The sequence below is a fragment of the Anser anser genome (genome assembly GCF_964211835.1).
Source record: "Anser anser genome assembly, chromosome: 2".
NCBI classification, from domain to species: domain Eukaryota; kingdom Metazoa; phylum Chordata; class Aves; order Anseriformes; family Anatidae; genus Anser; species Anser anser.
In genome coordinates, this window is record NC_139721.1 from 13943555 (window position 1) to 13962080 (window position 18526).

The 18526-nt window shown below is 41.3% G+C and overlaps 1 protein-coding gene across 1 annotated transcript in view; it reads left to right on the plus strand.

Moving 5' to 3' along the window:
- The window catches only part of ENPP2 (ectonucleotide pyrophosphatase/phosphodiesterase 2), a 71761-nt gene that overhangs the window by 17160 nt on the left and 36075 nt on the right, over nucleotides 1-18526 (plus strand). Inside the window, 6 exon segments of the mRNA XM_083824107.1 lie at nucleotides 3136-3291; nucleotides 5448-5573; nucleotides 7902-7962; nucleotides 9173-9270; nucleotides 10289-10368; nucleotides 11547-11666. Coding sequence (XP_083680233.1) covers nucleotides 3136-3291; nucleotides 5448-5573; nucleotides 7902-7962; nucleotides 9173-9270; nucleotides 10289-10368; nucleotides 11547-11666 — 641 coding nt within the window.

Consider the following 18526-nt stretch of genomic DNA (forward strand, 5'->3'; position numbering starts at 1 on the left):
TAATTGAAATACTACTGGAAGTACATAGAATTGATAATTATTTTTTAATGATGTAATTAGATTGAATCAGAGCAAGTAGTTTGATATGGTGCATTCCCAGGTGAATATAACACATTTACAATGGAATTGTGATAACCTTCATGGATTGAATCAGGAAGGCAGTATTGCCCTATATAACTTTTTTCTCTAATATATGATGTGAGAGATAATACTTAGATGGTTACTTTGAGCCTAGTGGAAAAAAAAAAAAAGGCATGGAAAAGGATATGAAAAGCCCTACGTATTAAAAAAGGAGGGGAGGATCTTCATGGGGAGGCCCCTGTGCATGTTGCATGGAGGCAGGTCTGATTGCAAGAGCTGTGGAGGGATGCAGGAATTTTGAAAAGTATTTTGAAACTGTGTAAGTTTGTTCTGTACAAAGTCTTCAGTGAATTTGAAAATGCTCACCATGAATGGAGCTCCTGATGATATATTTTCCAACTCTTCTACATGCACCAGTACCCATGCCATGGCATTGTGCACGACCTGAAAATCACGGTCTGGCTGCAAAGGCAAGGTCAGTCATGGTAAACAAAGGATTGATCTTAATGTATTCAGAGATCAGGGGAGTTAAACCACATCCTCTTTTGTGTTGCTATGTGGAAGGTGTCCTGCATTGACTTAGGAGGTATAACTTGAATTTGCTAAGGAATTTGCGGTAATTTGTCACATCGCTAATAAAGAGAATGCCAGAAGATGTGGAAAAAAATAGCAAATAAGGGAGCTGGACTAAACCATTCTTATGTGAAATGGGAACCCTACTTGCAGTCATAGAAGGTGGAGCTAGAGGGGATGCTTGACCAGCTATGTAGACATTCTCTATATCCCAATACATGGGCATTTATTTCTGAAGTGCTCCTGACAGATCTCGGTATATAACTTGTTCTTCAAATGTCCAAGATCAGAGATTGCACAGCCTCTGTAGGCAATTTGTTCCAGTGGTTTCCTGATAAATGATTTGTACTTTACAACAGGTGGACATTCCTTGAAATACAGTTGACACTGTTATTCTGTAATCTGCACTCAGGTTTACACCTTTTTCCTAAACACATGCTGATGTGTGTTTCTTGACCTTCTGAAATGGTCTCCCGCTCATTCCTTTGAAATGAAGAGGGCAATGCCAGTGTAAGGAATATATAGTCTGTGGTTGTATGTAATCCATTTGAGTTCAAATTTGCAGCTTACTAGATCTGTGGTTATATGTTACCTAGCTTCCAAAGGGAAAGTAGCAAAAGAGGCTAAATAACAGAAATGTTCTTTAGTAACAGATTTTCAGGAGCATTTGGCACAAAGCAGCTGTCCTTAAGAATAAGGAGCAAGACTACATCTCTCTGAAAATGTGAGCATTAACATTGAAACAATTCTCATGTGGTTAATTTCTAATGTAGATTTGTGGCCTGTTTATGTGACCGAAAAAAATACTGGTCTGTGTGCTGCCAGCATAGATAAGCCACCTTTAGCCCCTAGGAGCTCCCGATGGCCAAAATATTGATGGCTCTTTAAAAGCATCCTTGCAAAGTATGTACCCGCAGAGTGAAACTGCATTGTGACTATGCTGGTACTTGCTTTTAGCAATGCTCACCTGACTGAAAGTCAAACAAAAGCAGAGAGACACAGTTGCCCACCATTACCTTTTCCAGAAGTCATATGAATGTGCCTTGCTACTATCACGATCCATGGCTGCAGCCATTATAGGTTTGCTCCCTCCCCATGATATTGTTGTAGGGTTGATTTACTGCCCAGTTTGCTCCTTTGAAGTGTTTTATGCTGGTGCTGCTGGTGCCAGTACCACTCCAAGGGAAACGATGGACCAGTAGTGCTGGGGATGGGAAGTGGTAGGATATAAGCTATGTCACCTCCAGACTTCCTCTCCATCTTCTTTCCCAGCCATTTTTACAGTGTTGGGATAAGGTCATCATGTTTGGAAAGAGATTTTTCCTCGGTTTATGTGGAGACTGAACTTTCAGCTATGTAAAAGAGTAGGGAAAAAAATACATGAAAGAAAGATCAGAGCAACTGTTTCCCAAAAGTGTCATTGCATCAGTTCTCTTAAAATCATACAGCTAATCATGGTGAGGTTTGCCAAAACCAAAACGTGGTCTAAAAGAAAACAAACTCTAAGACAATTTCAAAGACTTAATTTTAATAGGTCTCTCAAAGAACAAATGTCATTGTGAAATATTCCTTGGAAGACCTCTGCTTTTAAAGAATAACATGAATTCATCTCAGTTTATTTCATAAAATGCCATTACCCCTAGAGAGTAGCACACAACCTTCCTGCTTTACCTAAGCTGCTGTGTAGGACTCTTTGATAGGAAAAATGTATAAGATACTAAGTTTTGAGAAAATAGCAGGGAAGTACACACCAGCTCTGGCAATAAGGGCCCTTACTAATTGGTTATTGAAGTCTAATGCATTATTCATGGTTTTCAGACTGGCAGTCCTCCATTTAGTTATACACATCAAATACATTGTCTTCTTTTATACTTATATACTTCTGTACTTTGTTTAATTTTATAATTTAATGCTCTGCAGAAGTCCACCAAAAAGTTGTGCTTTACTTCTCCATTAACTTATAGAGCATCTTACAGTTTTCGTTCACGCTTGACAGTGATTTGGCACCTTCGAGTAGAGCAAACCAAGTCCTGCTGACTGCATGTAGATTAATTGCAGTCCTTTACTATGCGAACTGCCCAGCCAGCCATGAAAATGTCACTTGGTTTCTGAAAACAAAGGCCTGCTTCTGAGGAATAGCTGCAGCTCCTGGAATTGGCCTTGGAGACTTCAATACATTTCTGCTAGTAATCTCTTGATTGTTACAGAGGTAAAGCCAGGTCCATTTCTTTGCAGGATATTATCACAGCATGCTGCTTCCTCATTCTTTCCCCACCAAAAAGAGCTGACTTTTTGGATTTTTAAACTTTTATATGTATATATATTTTTTGGCTTCTGCAGGCAACCTTTCCCCTCTCCCCGCTCCCTTCCTCTCCCTAAGCAGGCAGCTGAGGTTTCACTCATCCAAGTGACTCGGGGCTGAGCCACCTGTCCCACCGCTGCTGGTCTGACAGATGTTGCCCTGTTTCTTGTTCCACACAGTCCTGTCAGATTCCCCCTGGATCAGTACCTCTGGCTCCTGCAAAAACAGATGCTTTGAACTTCAAGAGGCAGAGCCTCCTGGCTGCCGCTGTGACAACCTGTGCAAGAGCTACAACAGCTGCTGCTTCGACTTTGATGAGCTGTGCTTAAAGACAGGTACGATGGGTCTCCTGCCCTGCACTGGCAGGTGCTGATGATGCCTGGCTTATGCGAGCAGTTGGGACTGGCTGCTATAATACAGTGCTCCCTGCTGTAACCCGTGTCTCCTCCTTACCTTGCCTTGCCTTGCCGGCTAGGCTTGGCTTAGCCCATAACGCAGCCCACGTGTCCTTACAAGGAGCAGTAGGGACATGCACCTATTGCTCCTCACTGCTGGGCTTCTGCCATGGTTTCTAGGGCAGAAAAAGACAGGGTACTATTTGTACTACCTGGAAAGGAGATCTGATACTCATTTACAAACAATAATCAGCATTCAGGCACCAGTTGTCCCTCCAGGTTACAATGAAGAGAGCCATGGTACAGACTGGAGGCTGGTCTCAGTGTTATCCATCCTTTTTTTCTCCCAGGTGATAACTTAATATTAGAGCAATTCACACTCTCTTGTGGATTGTGCATTGTGAAAGCACCTCTGAAACTGGGAGTGTTGAAGTGGTGCAGGTCCCTTCAGAGGTGACAGGCTGGGTTTGTTACCATTGCTCCAGACTCTGATTTCCAGATGTCAGGATGCATATAACACACTGGTAAAAATGTTTACCTTCAGTTCATTAGACCCTGGGGAAAGGAAATACACCACTGTGTTCATTTTCCGTTTTTCATGACTCATAGGCAAGGGTAACTTCAAAGAGGTCCATGAGTTATGATTTATTTCTTAATAGTGCACTTAAATTATTAGTTGTACCTATCTCCTTGAATGTTTGCTTAGTGGGCAGAGTTGACACAGGTGCCTTCTAATTCTGCTGTTAAACCTTTCCTTGCTTTATCAAGGAATTGCACTTACTAACCAGCCAGAAGAGAAATCTAATGACTGAAAATATCATTGTTCATGGATGGGCAATGTTTGAGAGTTTGAGAGAACTTCCTCATTTCTGTTTATAAGGATATTGTTTGAATAGCATGGTACCAAATCTCAGTACTGTGATTCTGTAATCCAATATAAAAGAAATGGTTTGGTTCCAGGCCAAGAAGTTCTGAATTTTAAGCTGATGCTGTTTTGTCCCAGTGTAAATGACTGTAGAATGTGAGGTTCTGAAGATTTTCAGCACATTGCAAGATGTTTGCTCCCAAAGAACAGACTCTCAGTTCCTCAGTCTCCTGTCCAGAGAGTACAATATCCATTTACATGTATGGTTAGCTGCATAGCCCTTAGAACCGTGGTGTAAATTTTCTTATAATCCCACGAGCATTTATGAAGACAATTATCACATGTACAACCTGTAAATACTACATATTTATAGGAAAAAAGCCCCAAATTAAGGAGAAATGGGGAATGAAAGAAATTGCTCGTGCGTGTGTGTTTTTTTAATTTTATTTTTAACTGGGTGCATGTTAACTGAAGTGATCTTTTCAGTTTCCTATTGGCTGGGACAGGACACATGTGGGAAACCATATGCTTATATCCTCAGGCCCTATTCTAAAGCGTAGCAATGTGCTGACCTGGAGAGAACGCCATAATTTAGACAGGCCCTTAGATCCTAACTTCATTTGCAAGATGAGAAGAGCAGGAGTGTTTTACAGCTGCTGCGCCATGCTTCTCCTTGAAGTGCTTCAAACTTTGCAGCTGGTGCTGAATCTCACCCGCTGAGGTATTAGAAAGTTCCTTCTGTCTCTGTGAAGAACCGACGGGAGTATAACATCAATTTGTATCCACATAGTCTCTTTTCATCTTTCTCTCATTTCCCACTGATTGAATTGGGGACTTGAACAGAATTGGGTGAAAAAGAATGAATTACTCAACAAAAAGCAGCATTCCTACTTTGTGTTCCAGGCCCTCCATTTATCTTTCAAGAGCCTTTCTTGACTTTTCCTTTCCACATCTTTTCTGGCATTCAGGTTGTACAAAGCCTGGAGTACAACACCCGAGGGTAGCAGAAGCACTTGTGTGTGGTTGGAGGAGTCCTCCTGCACCTGCAGGACACAAGGGTCCTTTTTGTTTCTGGTTGACATGCTTACTTCAGAGGTCTTGAAACCACTAAAATGGGGCTATAAATTTAACACTCTACTCATTGAGGTTGGATGTAATCACTATGGCTTGAGTGAGTGCTTTTTGTTTTGATTATAATCTCTCATTCTTGCTTACTTCGTGAATATTTTAGCTCGGGGCTGGGAATGTACAAAAGATCGCTGTGGAGAAACCAGGAATGATGACAATGCTTGTCACTGCTCTGAAGACTGCTTAAGTAGAGGAGATTGTTGTACTAACTACCAAGTCGTTTGCAAAGGTACGTCTTTGGTCATTCTGCCTCTTATCTTTCCGAATCTGATAGAAGGCAGCCCTGTGGGTAAAGAATTTTCTTCTAAAGAAGGAAACCTCTCCTTGTTTTGCTCTGATTTTGGGGAGGAGGGACGAAAAACAGGGATTTACATTTGTGATTTTTGCCTACAGGAAAGCTGTGGAGGGACTCTTTATCAAGGTGTGCAGTGATAGGATGAGGAGTAGTGGTTTTAAACTAAAAGACAATAGATTTAGACTAGATATAAGGAATAAATTCTTTACTCTGAGGGTGGTGAGGCACTGGAACAGCTTGCCCAGAGAAGTTGTGGATGCTCTATCCCTGGAGGTGTTCAAGACCAGGCTGGATGGGGCTTTGGGCAACCTGGTCTGGTGGGAGGTGTCCCTACCCATGGCATAGGGGTTGGAATTAGATGATATTTAAGGTCCCTTCCAATTCTATGACTCTATGATTTATTTTGGACACTAGTGGAGGTGAATGCTTCTCATTTGTTGACAGTAGAAAGAGGTTGTCTTTGCCTGTAGAGATACTGGTAGAATAAGAAAAGGCAAAGTTAGACGAGTTTAAAATACAGAAGTGTTTGGGTGCATTTGTCTGCATCACAGGGAAAGCCAGGGATATCTGATGGTTTCAGAAGGAATTTAACATTCCTAGGTACGTTATCTCTGTCTCTAAAACCTCTCCTACCCCTACTACAAAAGCTCCTGCTCAAACTACTTGGGCCAACACCTGTAGGCTTTGATTCTTGTGGGACAGAGGTTGCAAGAATATGACAGCTGTAATTTTCAGATGGGTGGCATGGGCTCCAGGTGACCATATCACCTCTAGGCACACAATGTCTGCAATACAACCTGCTCTGGCTGGTGGATTGATGGGCTGAGAAGGCTTAAGTTTCACCCTGTACCCTGATGGTTTGGAGCATGTCCTGCCTTGCATACTGTGTCACCCATTCTGAGCAGGTCTTCTGCTGCTTGGTAATTAGCATTGTGTCTCAGCTAACTCTTTGTCTTTTCTTGGTTTACTTTAACAGTGGAGAGTTTAAGGTTTGAAATTTTTTCTTCCACATTCTTTTGGCCAAATGCATAGCTTCAGAAACTCGTAATAGTCCAGGTCCATACACTGAAAATGGGATTTTCTTTACTTGAGTTTTGCTGTTGGGAATCCAGGTGAAATAATGCATCTTCCAGCAAGTCCCTGGAGAGTACATTCTTCCCCTTCCCAATGAGATCCAAGGCTGATATTGCTTAAATACTGGTATGGTTCTCAGTTTCTGCCTTTTTTTTTTTTGAGCTCCCTCTTACAAGGGTCAAGACAGAGGAATTTACATGTCTCCTGCTTTAATGTACATAATCTTTGTTTAATTGGTTAATAACAAATGATCTCAATGACCCTGGCATCCTGACAGGAATAAGTGTTATGTGAGAACAGTGTTTCCTCTTTATTCGTGTTTGTGCAGATCTGAGGATAGTGTTTTTTTCTTTTTTTCTTGGAAATCGTCCCTCCACCTCCTGTCATGGTCAATTGGAATTGCTGCAGGACACATTTCCTGCAGATCTTTTCTATGGTGCTTTTTATTTTGTTCTTTTAATTGAGCTGCAGTTCCCTTAATAGTGCCAGGTTCAGGAAGTGAAGCTCATTAGCTAATACTTTGTTTTTCAATTGACCTGTGAAAATGCAAGTCATAAGCCAGTCTATAGTCAGCATTCAGTAGTGAAAACCTTAAGAAAATAGTTGATCACATAAAGTAATTTTAACTAAGCTAGCTCTGAAAGAGCATTAGTGCTTTTTTTTAGCTGTGCCTGAGTCTCACCTGATCCATGAGCTGATCAACTCTGTAAACCAGCTGGAAACCATTTAGGATTGTTTTTCTTCCACAGAATGTGTTTTGTTTTGTGTCTTTAGCCAGCTGAAGCAGCTCACCAAGATTGGCGGGGAGCTGGTGGGAAGGAGGGTATGAATTCTCAGCCTGAAGCAACACTACCCTTTTTTTGGCAGATTGAAAATAATAAGTAAAACAACAACAAAACAAAACGTGACCACTGTGCCTAAAGCTTTTACCACTGTTTCCCTCAGGCAAAAGGCTACTTTTAACTCCAGTCTTAAGAGGTGATTCTAGCAGTAATAGTTTGGATATTCTTATTGAGTAGAATATAACCAGATCATTTGTTCAGCTTTGTGGAAGATACCTGGTCGTTATTTGGTCATCATTAGCAAGAGCTAGACTTTATTTTTTTGAAGTTTTCTCTGAAACCTGTGGCTGTGTCCACATATATATATATGTATATGTTTTAAACTCTGATTTTACTTTCCTGGTAGGAGAAACCCACTGGGTGGATGATGACTGTGAAGAAATAAAAACTCCTGAATGTCCAGCAGGGTAAGTGTTTTGCTTGCAACCCCAAAGCCAAGTGCAAGAAGGCCAGTGGTCCAGCACTCTGAACATCGTGCTTCTGCACTGGCCCTGTAATGCCTTTGCTGAATGGTTATGAGTTGGTTGCTTTCCTGCGCTTCACCATTTATACAATTGGGCTGATAATATTGTAGCTTGTTTGTCTTTGAGCTGTTGGATGAATAGTGTTGTGTGAGGGCCTGCACTCTTGTCGTTTGATCACCTGCTGGTGGGTTTGCCTGTTTCACTTACACGTGTAGGGAAAGTAACCAAACTCTTGAAGACTATGGAGATCTTTTCCTGCTTTCACCAAAATTCAGACTGAGCCACATATGAATACAGCTCAGGTCATTTTTAAAAACTGAATTTTGGATTATTAATACTGTCTTCCTTAGTGAAAGGATTTCAGAATTACAATGGGGATATACCTTGACTTAGAATAACAAGCACAGGAATAGCACTGAAAACGTGAGAAATTCTGAAACCCTTTGGCTCACTATTATGCTTAAAGGTAAGCATCTGCTTAGGTGCCATGTTGGTTTGCAGCTCAGTCTGTGCTATCAGGATAGTTTGGAGGAGATTGGAGCCTCTCCTTCCCCTGGTGATAATGGCAGCTTCTTAACCCTGCAGCAGGTGACCCAGGCGTGTCTGTCCAGGACACATCTGTGCCTGCTTGGGTTCAAATCCAAGTAGAAGTAGCAAACAGAAGTACAATAAAATAGCATGAAATACCATCATCTTTAGTATATGAGAGTGTTTTCTGCCTCACGGAGCTCACACAAAATGCCACATGGACTTTTGTTTGTAAAGAGAGAAGACCAGCTGTCATAAAACGTGGTTTTTAATTACAGATTGTGTGATAGGGTGGGTACTCATGCATACTATTTTTTTTTCCTCTTCTCCATCTCTGTCTGTAAACATTTGCCTTTTTGGGCTGTATGCTTTTGGCTGCTCAGGGAAAATGTCTTTTATGTTGGAACTCAGCCCTTTAACTAACTGTGACCACACAACTAAACTCTGGATGTTAGTAAGCATGAAGATCATCAGTTTGTGCTGATCTGTTAAGTAAGCAAAATATTATAGACACACAGCACGTGTAGTAACTATACTTGAAGTTCTCTGGAGCCTCAGTGAGCAAATGGAAATAAAAAATAATTTAGAAATGCTGACTTACGTTCATGCTGCTTCTATTCTTCAGCTTTGTTCGTCCTCCTTTGATCATCTTCTCTGTTGATGGTTTCCGTGCATCATATATGAAGAAAGGGAACAAGGTCATGCCCAATATTGAAAAATTGAGTGAGTACATCTGTTTTACTACAATACATGAAAGAAAATCTTTTTGCAGTTCAGTTGTTTTCATTGTGTATTGAGCAACAAAAGTCAGCATGGTGCTGGTGGGTAGAAGGGCTGTGCTAAATGCAGGGCTCTTCTGATTCAAGGGTCTAATAAAGATTTTTTTGTTTGGTTTTTGTGTTGTCCCCCCGAAAGCAAAATGGCAGAAGTCCCATTTGGTTTAGATGATATCACCTGGTGGCTTGAAGCACCCTGACTAAAGCAGCATGCAAAAATCAAAGAGTGGAGGGAGAGCTGCTTTGGGGACTGCAGATCAGAATCGGTGGTGTTAATTTGGTTTTGTCAGCAAAGAAATGATTCTTCAGTATGTGATATGTATCATGCCCTCTCACAGGCTAGTTGGGAGGTACCCGCAAAATGTTCCACTTGAGTCACAAATGTTAAAGACATGGGTCCTGGTTTTTGTGGTGTACTGGAGGCACTGTATATTTGAGCTTCTCAGTATAGCGTGGTAGTTTGTGTGTGTGCCCATACCCTTGAAAAGCGTGGTGGTTTTTTTGTTTGCGTGTGTGTGTTTGCTGGCTCTTGTGTTTGTGTAGCCATCTGTGGAGCTGTGGCCAAAGCCTATTGTGAAACTCCAGCCTTAGTATATTTGTCACTTAAAATTAGCCTGTGATTTCTCAAATCGTTTTACTTAACAGCAAGACACTTCCAATGGCTATGGACACTGAAAGGAGGCTAGCTTAGAAAGGAAAACAGTCCATGGAAATCTAGCTGGTTCTGTAGTGCTGGCTGCACTGTTTCACTTGTTTATTGTGAAGCGCAAAGTGTGTGAGTAGATTTACCACTGTCCTGCGGGAAGACTTGCCAATGTTAAGCAGCAGAATGTTCATTTAAATTGGTTAAAATTTAACCAGTTTCTGCAGCATTTTGAGTTAAAACAAATGATTCCCTGTATTTTCTTTTTTTCATGTCTCAGAGCTTCACTTGCTAATGTTTGCATTCCCCATTGATTTTTCAGGATCTTGTGGAACACATTCTCCTTACATGAGGCCTGTCTACCCTACAAAAACCTTCCCCAACTTGTACACCCTTGCTACTGTAAGTCCCTGGGAAGGAGTTTTTCTTGATAAAATGTTGCACTTCATTGGAAATGTGGGTTGTGGGAAACAATATTTTTTTAAAATAAAACTGCTTTGCTGTCTATCCTTTTCTGCCTTCAGTTATGTTTTTTTTCTCAGTATTTTGAAGTTCTGAGATAAATTGTTTCTCACTATTATGCACAGCATTACAACTTTCCTGCTCTTTCTTATGCCTGTTTTTGCAGTTATTTGTACTGCTGTGTAATTACAGGTCATGGTTTTTCTAGAGGGGGGGGAAAACAAACAACCCTGAAATCCTACCCAGAATACAACCAGCAGTTGTTCCTTCATTGGAGTAGCTGAAGTCAGTAGGGCTGTCTTAGCAGCTGCCTTAAAATTTACAGCTGCTGAGTGTGTCTGGATGCTGCATTGGCTCTGCAGAAAAGGAGCCATCACTTCTGTGCTCTGGTGGCACGGCTGGTGGCCAGGCTGTCCCCACCCTGGGATGCACACGCTCCTTATGACAGTGCTCCCGAAGCAGCAGCCACGTTTTTTCCCTTCTTTTTCTTCCTGCAGCCTCTGCACAAATCTTAACTCAAAAGAGATAAGGGGATGGGAGAGGGTGGAGAGAAAGGGAGAAGAACAGAAACCTCCTAAATCGCCTTTACTGATGAAGAAATTGTGATACAAAGCCTCTGGGTTATATCACAATTTTGGTGACTTGCTTTGGTTTCTTCTTAGAAATAACTCTTATCTCACAGAGGAACTGGTGGAGATAAAACATTATCAAATGCAAATGCAAAGTGTTACTCTTGCTACCAGAAAATGAATTACTGTTTCTAGAAAGGGAATTCATCAGAAATTCAAGAGGAACTGAAAGTTCAAATCAATCTTTTTTTTTTGCTTACTTTTGATGACCTCAAACTAACTTTTAACCAGTGTGAAAATACTTTTAAAGTATCCAGTAACACAAGTTTTTGTGCCCCCCTTTTTTTTTTTAGCACAATTCAGTCATCTCCTGCTGTTTTTGTTGCTACAGTCAGTTTTATATGTGCGTATCTTGAAGTTAAAAACTTTTCTGATGTGCATTTGCAAAGACACCTATTTTAAAATAATTTAGCAGTATTTGCAGATAGCTATGGGGAACTGGATCTGTGTGCATTAGGGTTTTACTAATTAATCTACTTCTGCACAAAGGGACTCTATCCTGAATCACACGGAATCGTTGGCAATTCGATGTATGACCCAGTGTTTGATGCCAGCTTCAGTCTTCGAGGGCGAGAGAAATTCAATCACAGATGGTGGGGAGGTCAACCAGTAAGTTTCAGATTCCCTCCTCCTCTCTCCTTCCTCCCTCCCCTCCCCCTGTGCTGTGGAACGTAGCCAATAATAATAATTAAAAAAATACATCTGTGAACAATTTGTACCTAATCTCCCCATGGCTGGCCCTGTGTCTATCAATTTAATGTAACATTTTGAGTTGGCTTTTGCTTTTCAGAATAATAAAGCCATTGATTATGGAGGGGTGCTTGTGTTGATAAGTATAAATTAGATGTGGCTAGGAAAAACCCTCACTTTAGGCAGTAGTTTAACACGAATTACTATATTTTCATCACCGTGGCATAATGTTTCCTTTTCATTATGGGTTTCTCAGGTTTTCGTCCTAGTAATGTTCTTGTGGCAGTTTTAGTATTAATGTTCTGTCAGAGCAGTATGGCACAACTTCATAATTATTATTTGTTAAGTCCACAAGTGAACGCTGTTGCCTGACTTGCTGCAGAGGTCACAGAAGTTTGTGAATTAATTTCTGCCTTGAACACAGCAATGGTGGCTGAATGGGGCTCTCTCTCTTAGGTTACTGTTGCAATCGGTTTTCTCCAGCTCTGAATCCTTATTTTGGGCAAGGAAATAGCCTCTTTCTAAGGTTTCAAAGAAAAGGTCCCTTTGCTTCTGCTGGGCTTTCCTCCATTAGTAGTGCATGCTGTGGTGGCTTGCTTTAAGCTGCCACCAAAAATGGGTTTATGTTAAAATACTAAGTTTTACTTGCAAGCAGCCAGAGTGCATGAACATATCACTGCACTGATTGCTTGGAGAACCGTAGTTTAAAAACTTCCTGACCAGTTAAAACAGAAAAAGAGTGGGATAAGGGAGGTAGAAATTGGAAGGAGATTGGGAACGCCATAATGTGTCATTGATGTTTGCTCAAGTGATCAGTGTCATCTCCCTAATCACTAAGACATTAATATCCCAGGAGACTAAAGGAAGTTACTCAAATGGTTTTAGGCTTAGAAAGCATGTGTTATTTGTCTGCATGTGGTTTTAGTCCACAACAAATGCAAGACAAGACAATTTAGAGCTGCAGGCAGATGTGTGACAGGCAGCTGTCTCTGGCTGTAGCTGAGCCAGAATGAGGTATTTGTGCTCTTGTTAAATTAGTCAGCAGTAACAGAGCATGGTCGCTCCCTCGCACAGCTATGACCTGGGTTAGCTTTTAGCATGGGTTGTGTGGAGAAGAGAGGATGAGAAATGTACCTGGCTGTTATCTTCCTAGATGTGAGCAAAGAAGCAGGATCAAAACTAGGAGCAGTGAAAGGGGGGACAGGAGGTAGCCTCTTCTCCATCGTAGCTACAGCCAGTCACACACCTAATAGCAGCCACCTTTGCTTCAGTCAGACGTTGAGCTCATAGACAATATTGGGGCTCAACACCTGCTTTACCACTTGTTAAGCAGCTGCAATTTAATTGTGCATTGCAAGTTTAATTGTATGCCTTACCTTGGCCAAATTAAAGTAGGAATTATTGGGAAACTAACTTTTGGGGACAGTGCAAATGTCTCTGTCTCTAAACTGCCATACTTTTGTATTTCAATACAAGTCTATGTATATTGCATCACCTGTGGTGTTGAGTGGGGGGTAATAGGTAATTCCAACTCCCACCCATTAGAAACACCTCTGCTGTTGCAGAGAATAACAGTCACTCTGGATTGTAAACAAGGGTCATGAACAATGTCAGCTGAGAAGAGCTTGAGGAAGTTACACAACTGTGGATGACCATACGCTGGAAAAAAAAATTCTCAGAGGATAGAGGGGAGTGTTGCATACACAAGCAAGGATGATAAAATAAAACTGCTGATCCAAAGAAGTGTTAGAATGCAAAAACACAGGAATCATGTAATGAGCTGGAAATATCCTTGGAGAATTGGAAACACATGCATAGAGGAGGACTATAACTGAATCCCCACACACTTAATATGAGGAGAACCTGTAAGTTAGGCAAACCAGATAGAGTGACCATAGTGCCAGGGTAAGACAGGTGATCTCTTGCAGGAATGTTATGACATAAATGATCTCATCTCTGACATGGAGGAAATCCATGTTTTGCATATCTTTATTAGCAAAATGAAGTGTGAAGATAAGCTACTTAAATTCAGAGGGCATAGATTTGATGATAGAAAAAAAATCTCTCATCTGTATGTAGATAAGATACAGTCCCTTTCTAAATCCTTTTTATAACTTAATCTAAGTATCACATTGATAAAGACTGCCAAAAATAGCTGGTTAGTCAAAGACAAGACAGTAAAATTAAGGGAGATGGAGGGGAATCTTTTCTGCATATCACAAATTTTTATTCCTTTTAGGTCTTGGGTCTCAAACTAGAGTACTCAACTTCAGAGAGGCACAGAACTGGGAATTATTATCCAAAACCACTCATTTTCCCCAGGAAGGTAGAAAAAATTTCCGGGATCCCCAGCCTCATGTTATAGCTAAAACAGCCTTAAAGACAATGTCATCAGAAGTTGATCATTCCTGAAATACTTTCTTGCTCCTGGAAACTGACATATTATATGTAGCTTTGTTAAAATGTGTGGCGTGTGTTGTTGTTGCCTTTTTTTTTTAATTGTTCTTATAGTGAGTGTTTTGTTGGGAAGCAACCAAATTAACATGTGATTTCATGGGGTTTGACAGATGAGTAGCTGAATGTTTCCACGCAAGGAATTACGAGAAATTAATTTTAAGAGCATTAGGAAAAGGAGAAGGAGGGAGAAGGTAGCTTTGGAAGTGTTTTGAGATCCTCTAACTGATGATGAGGCTTCCTGAAACCTGTCTTTCTGATTTAGTACTAAACCTTGATTTACTGCACAAGCTTAAAAACACCTTGTTTTTAAGACAAAAGTGTTTGACAGGAAACAGCCGCATAACTACTCCTTGTTGTATTGCTGTGGCATCTCACAGAAATGGTGAGCATCAGGGCCCATGCTCTCAAAGGAGAAACAAACTTCACTGCTCGTATTTCATGACACTGAGACTTTTATCCAAGTAACTTCAACCATTGAAGTCAAGTGCTTAAATTAAGCCCCCAGCTGCCTCTGGCTTCTTTTAGCAGTAGTTTTCCATGTCTTCATTTGATATAGCAAGCTTAAGCTTACACTACAGGCAATACTTTTCTTAATGTTCTTTCATGATCTTTTGGCTTCCCCAAGATCAGAAGATGACAGGTATAAAACCATATTTTTATGAGGACTGTAGTTCATGAGGGACAGAGAGTCACCTTGAGAAGGTTGCCCATCTGTTACCTGAGTTTGCATCCAAAGATCACAGAATCACAGAATTGTAGGGGCTGGAAGGGACCTCAGGAGATCATTGGGTCCAATCCCCATGCTAAAGCAGGTTCCCTAGAGGAGATAAGTCTATTTTCAGAAACCCACAGGCCTCTGTGATTCTATCTAATTATTTGATAGGCCTCTTGAACCAAAATATTCTGTATGGGCAGGAGACAATGCTTAGTTGTCAAGACTTAATTTGTTTGTGTCCTATTAAGAGTAAGGCATGTGGAAGTCATGACTCCACCTTTTACCTTGTTGGCAGACAAAGTGCAAATGGTGCAGGAGTGTAACATTTGGCTCCATCATGCTAAATTAATTCTGCATGCCTGCACCAATCTTGTACACGTTTGTTGGGAAACACTGTAATGACCCCTCCCCAACTCTGGCTAAGCATGGAAGGGATTTCCCATTCACGAATTGCCCTCTCAGCCACAGTGGGTGTCTGTGCAACCTCTGCTCCCAACATGAATTTCCTTCCCTGACCGGCGAGCGTGTTTGCACAATTGTCCCCGAGGGCCAGGCCTCAGAGCTGTCCCTCCCGTCGGCCCTGACCTGAGGTGTGCCGCTGCTGATTCTTTGGTGATGCAACAAGTACTGGGCAGCCTTTGCAAAGTTAGGGGCACTTGTTTATTCCTGGAAGATTAAAAGTAGGGAGGTGCTGCATTTTTTGTGCAGGTTTTCAATGGCAGTTCTTGAATTGCAGCATCTTGAATAACTTTGTTTGCATTGTTTGTGTGAACATGTGTCTAGTAATCAAAAAAAGGGAGAACCTGGTAATTACGTGTTGCATATGGCACAGCAAACTGAAATGTTGCTCAGCCTCTCTATTTTTTTTGGCTATAAATAAAGGAGAAGAATTGTAGTCTTTCAACAAGGAAGATATAAAATTTATAGCAATTTAGCTTACTGGAGATGTTTGGTATACATCTAGATAATCATGTATATTACATTATGGGACATTTATCAGTTGAATCTATGGTTCCATAATTTGAGAGGTCTTTCTGTGTTGAAAAAGTTAGGTATCCTCTAACTCCTTGACATAATATGAAAACAGACTGGTTAATCTTTTTTTTTTTTTAATATTGCCCTCTTCTCTGCTTGAACAATTTAATTCAGAAATATGGTCTTTGTACAGCTTGCAGTGCTATAAGGTCATATCCCACATGAAAACCTGGGGTGCGCATCAGATGTAGTCAAACTGCTGACTATAAAATTCTAATATATTAACAGTTAAAACCAAAGTATTTACATATGGCAAATAAATTACATAAGCTCACAAATGGTACTGACCTTGCAATGCTTAACATGGCAAACTTTATGATAAGTGACCTGAACAGATGTGACCAGCCACAGAGTATATATAACACATTGCATTTACATGCTCAGTACTGGAACATCTAGGATTAATTAACTTTAGGACTGTGGCTCTAACCAACAAAGAGGAAATGAAACAATAATTGCTATTCCATTTTTAATTTTGATTGTTCTGGATGGAAAAGGTTGAGAGGGCATCAGCTAAATTTTTCTTTTCTGTCCTACATAGATTGACAGCGTAGGCTTCATGTTAGCCTGGGAGAAGCACAACTTGCACTCTGTCTTGAAAGTCAGTGAATTTAATTTAATGACACAGAGATGTTCTTTGGTGATGAGGTTCATTGCTAATGGTTTAGAATCATTAAGGCTGGAAAAGCCCTCCAAGATCACCTGCTCCAACCATCCCCCTACCACCAATGTCACCCACTAAACCATGTCCCCAAGCACCACGTCCAACCTTTCCTTGAACACCCCCAGGGACGGTGACTCCACCACCTCCCTGGGCAACCTGTCCCAGTGCCTGACTGCTCTTTCTGAGAAGAAATGTCTCCCCATTTCCAACCTGAACCTCCCCTGGCTCAACTTGAGGCCATTCCCTCTAGTCCTATCACTAGTTATCTTCAAGAAGAGGCCGACCCCCAGCTCCCCACACCTTCCTCTCAGGTAGTTGTAGAGAGCAATAAGGTTTGCCCTGCTTTTCTGCTGGAGTTAATATCCTATAGCTGAGGGTAAGAAGTAAACTTGTGTGCTCCCATCAGCTGTTCCAGCTGACAGTCTGTTGTTTAATTTTAGTTAACTAGTAAAGGGGCCGGCTACGATGGGCACTTCTGGTATAGAGGTAGGGACTGCTATCACTATGTTCACCAGTGATAACTGTCGCAGCTCTAAAACGCAGTAAAACTTTGCTTTAAAGCTTGGATAATGTGGATGGAAACTCTTCTACCTGGATGACTGCTGCTGCTTCTCTAATTGCTATGAGATGTCTCGGCAAATATTTTGTTACGGTGTAGTGTCTTTAGGTGTGATATTGAATCATACTGAGTTTTATTATTTTTAAATAAACCAAAAGCTTTTATTTATTTATTTTTTCTTGTTAAAAAACGGGAGGAAGTGTCCAGTAGTACGCATTGCAACCTTGGGTTGAACCAGGCTCTGCCTAGCAAAGTCACGATGGAGTCAATTCAGACTCACTTCTCAGATGTTGCGTCAGATACGGACTTATTTGACTTGTTGGTCTTGGACTTTAACGGATCACTGTCTTAGCTGTTGAGCTTATTTTAAGTGCAGCAGACACCTTTCCTCATCCAAATAGTTAATGCCAATGTAAATTGCTGCATTCCCGAGGTGAAATACTTGGGAGCAGGGAGGGTGCAGTTTTTCCCTGTCTAAGCCTGTCTTGGTGCCTTTGGAAGGGACAGTGCTGTTCTCCACTTACTGCTCATGTAGGAGTGCACAACTAGGGGTGATCTCTGCTCAGATTGCCTGGGAGAGATCATCAGACCCTGCAGCCTGATACAGGAGAAGCTCTTCAAGGACTGTGGCAGTATTACCACTTTTTCTGCCCTTTTGAAAGCTGGTTTAAAATATAGCAGTATTCACTCTGCAGGCTTGTCTCTCCTGCTGTCCCGAACTTGGATGAGAGTTAAGAGAAGTGTTTGCTTCTCTGTACTTCTTTGGTAAGAGCTTTGCAGAAACTTCCTAGAATCAGAGAGTCTTGCAAGAGTCCTTTGGTAAAGCCCTGTGTGTCTCCGGCCCCTGTGTGCAAGCGGGCAGTGGATGACTACTTGCATTGCTCCCTGGCCTAGATGGTGTTCATGCTGTTTTCATGTGGGACACATGAAGCATGCTGTATGCTCCACTGGAATAAAAAATAGCTACTGACTTCTTGCAGGCAAGCAGGGCATCTTGGCAATGTACACTGGACCTAATTATTCATCTGTCAAGATTACTACTGTTTTACTCACTTGGCCAGAGAAAGGGTGTCTTATGGCACATGTTTAAAATCACTGTCTAAAACAGACAGCGTTGTGGTTGATTTTAGCACACTAACAGTCAGGAGCAGCACGGGACAGCTTCAGCTGCTGAGGGTGGGACCTGGCAGGTCTCATTTAGTCAACAAGAGGCAGACAGGACCACCTGGACCTTTGCAGACCAAAGCACTAGAAAGCCAAACTAGAGTTAACAGATGGTAAATCCAAATACTGAATTCCCTGGACTTAGTTTGTTGGTACCTTCCCAAAGATATCTGCAAAATTATTTA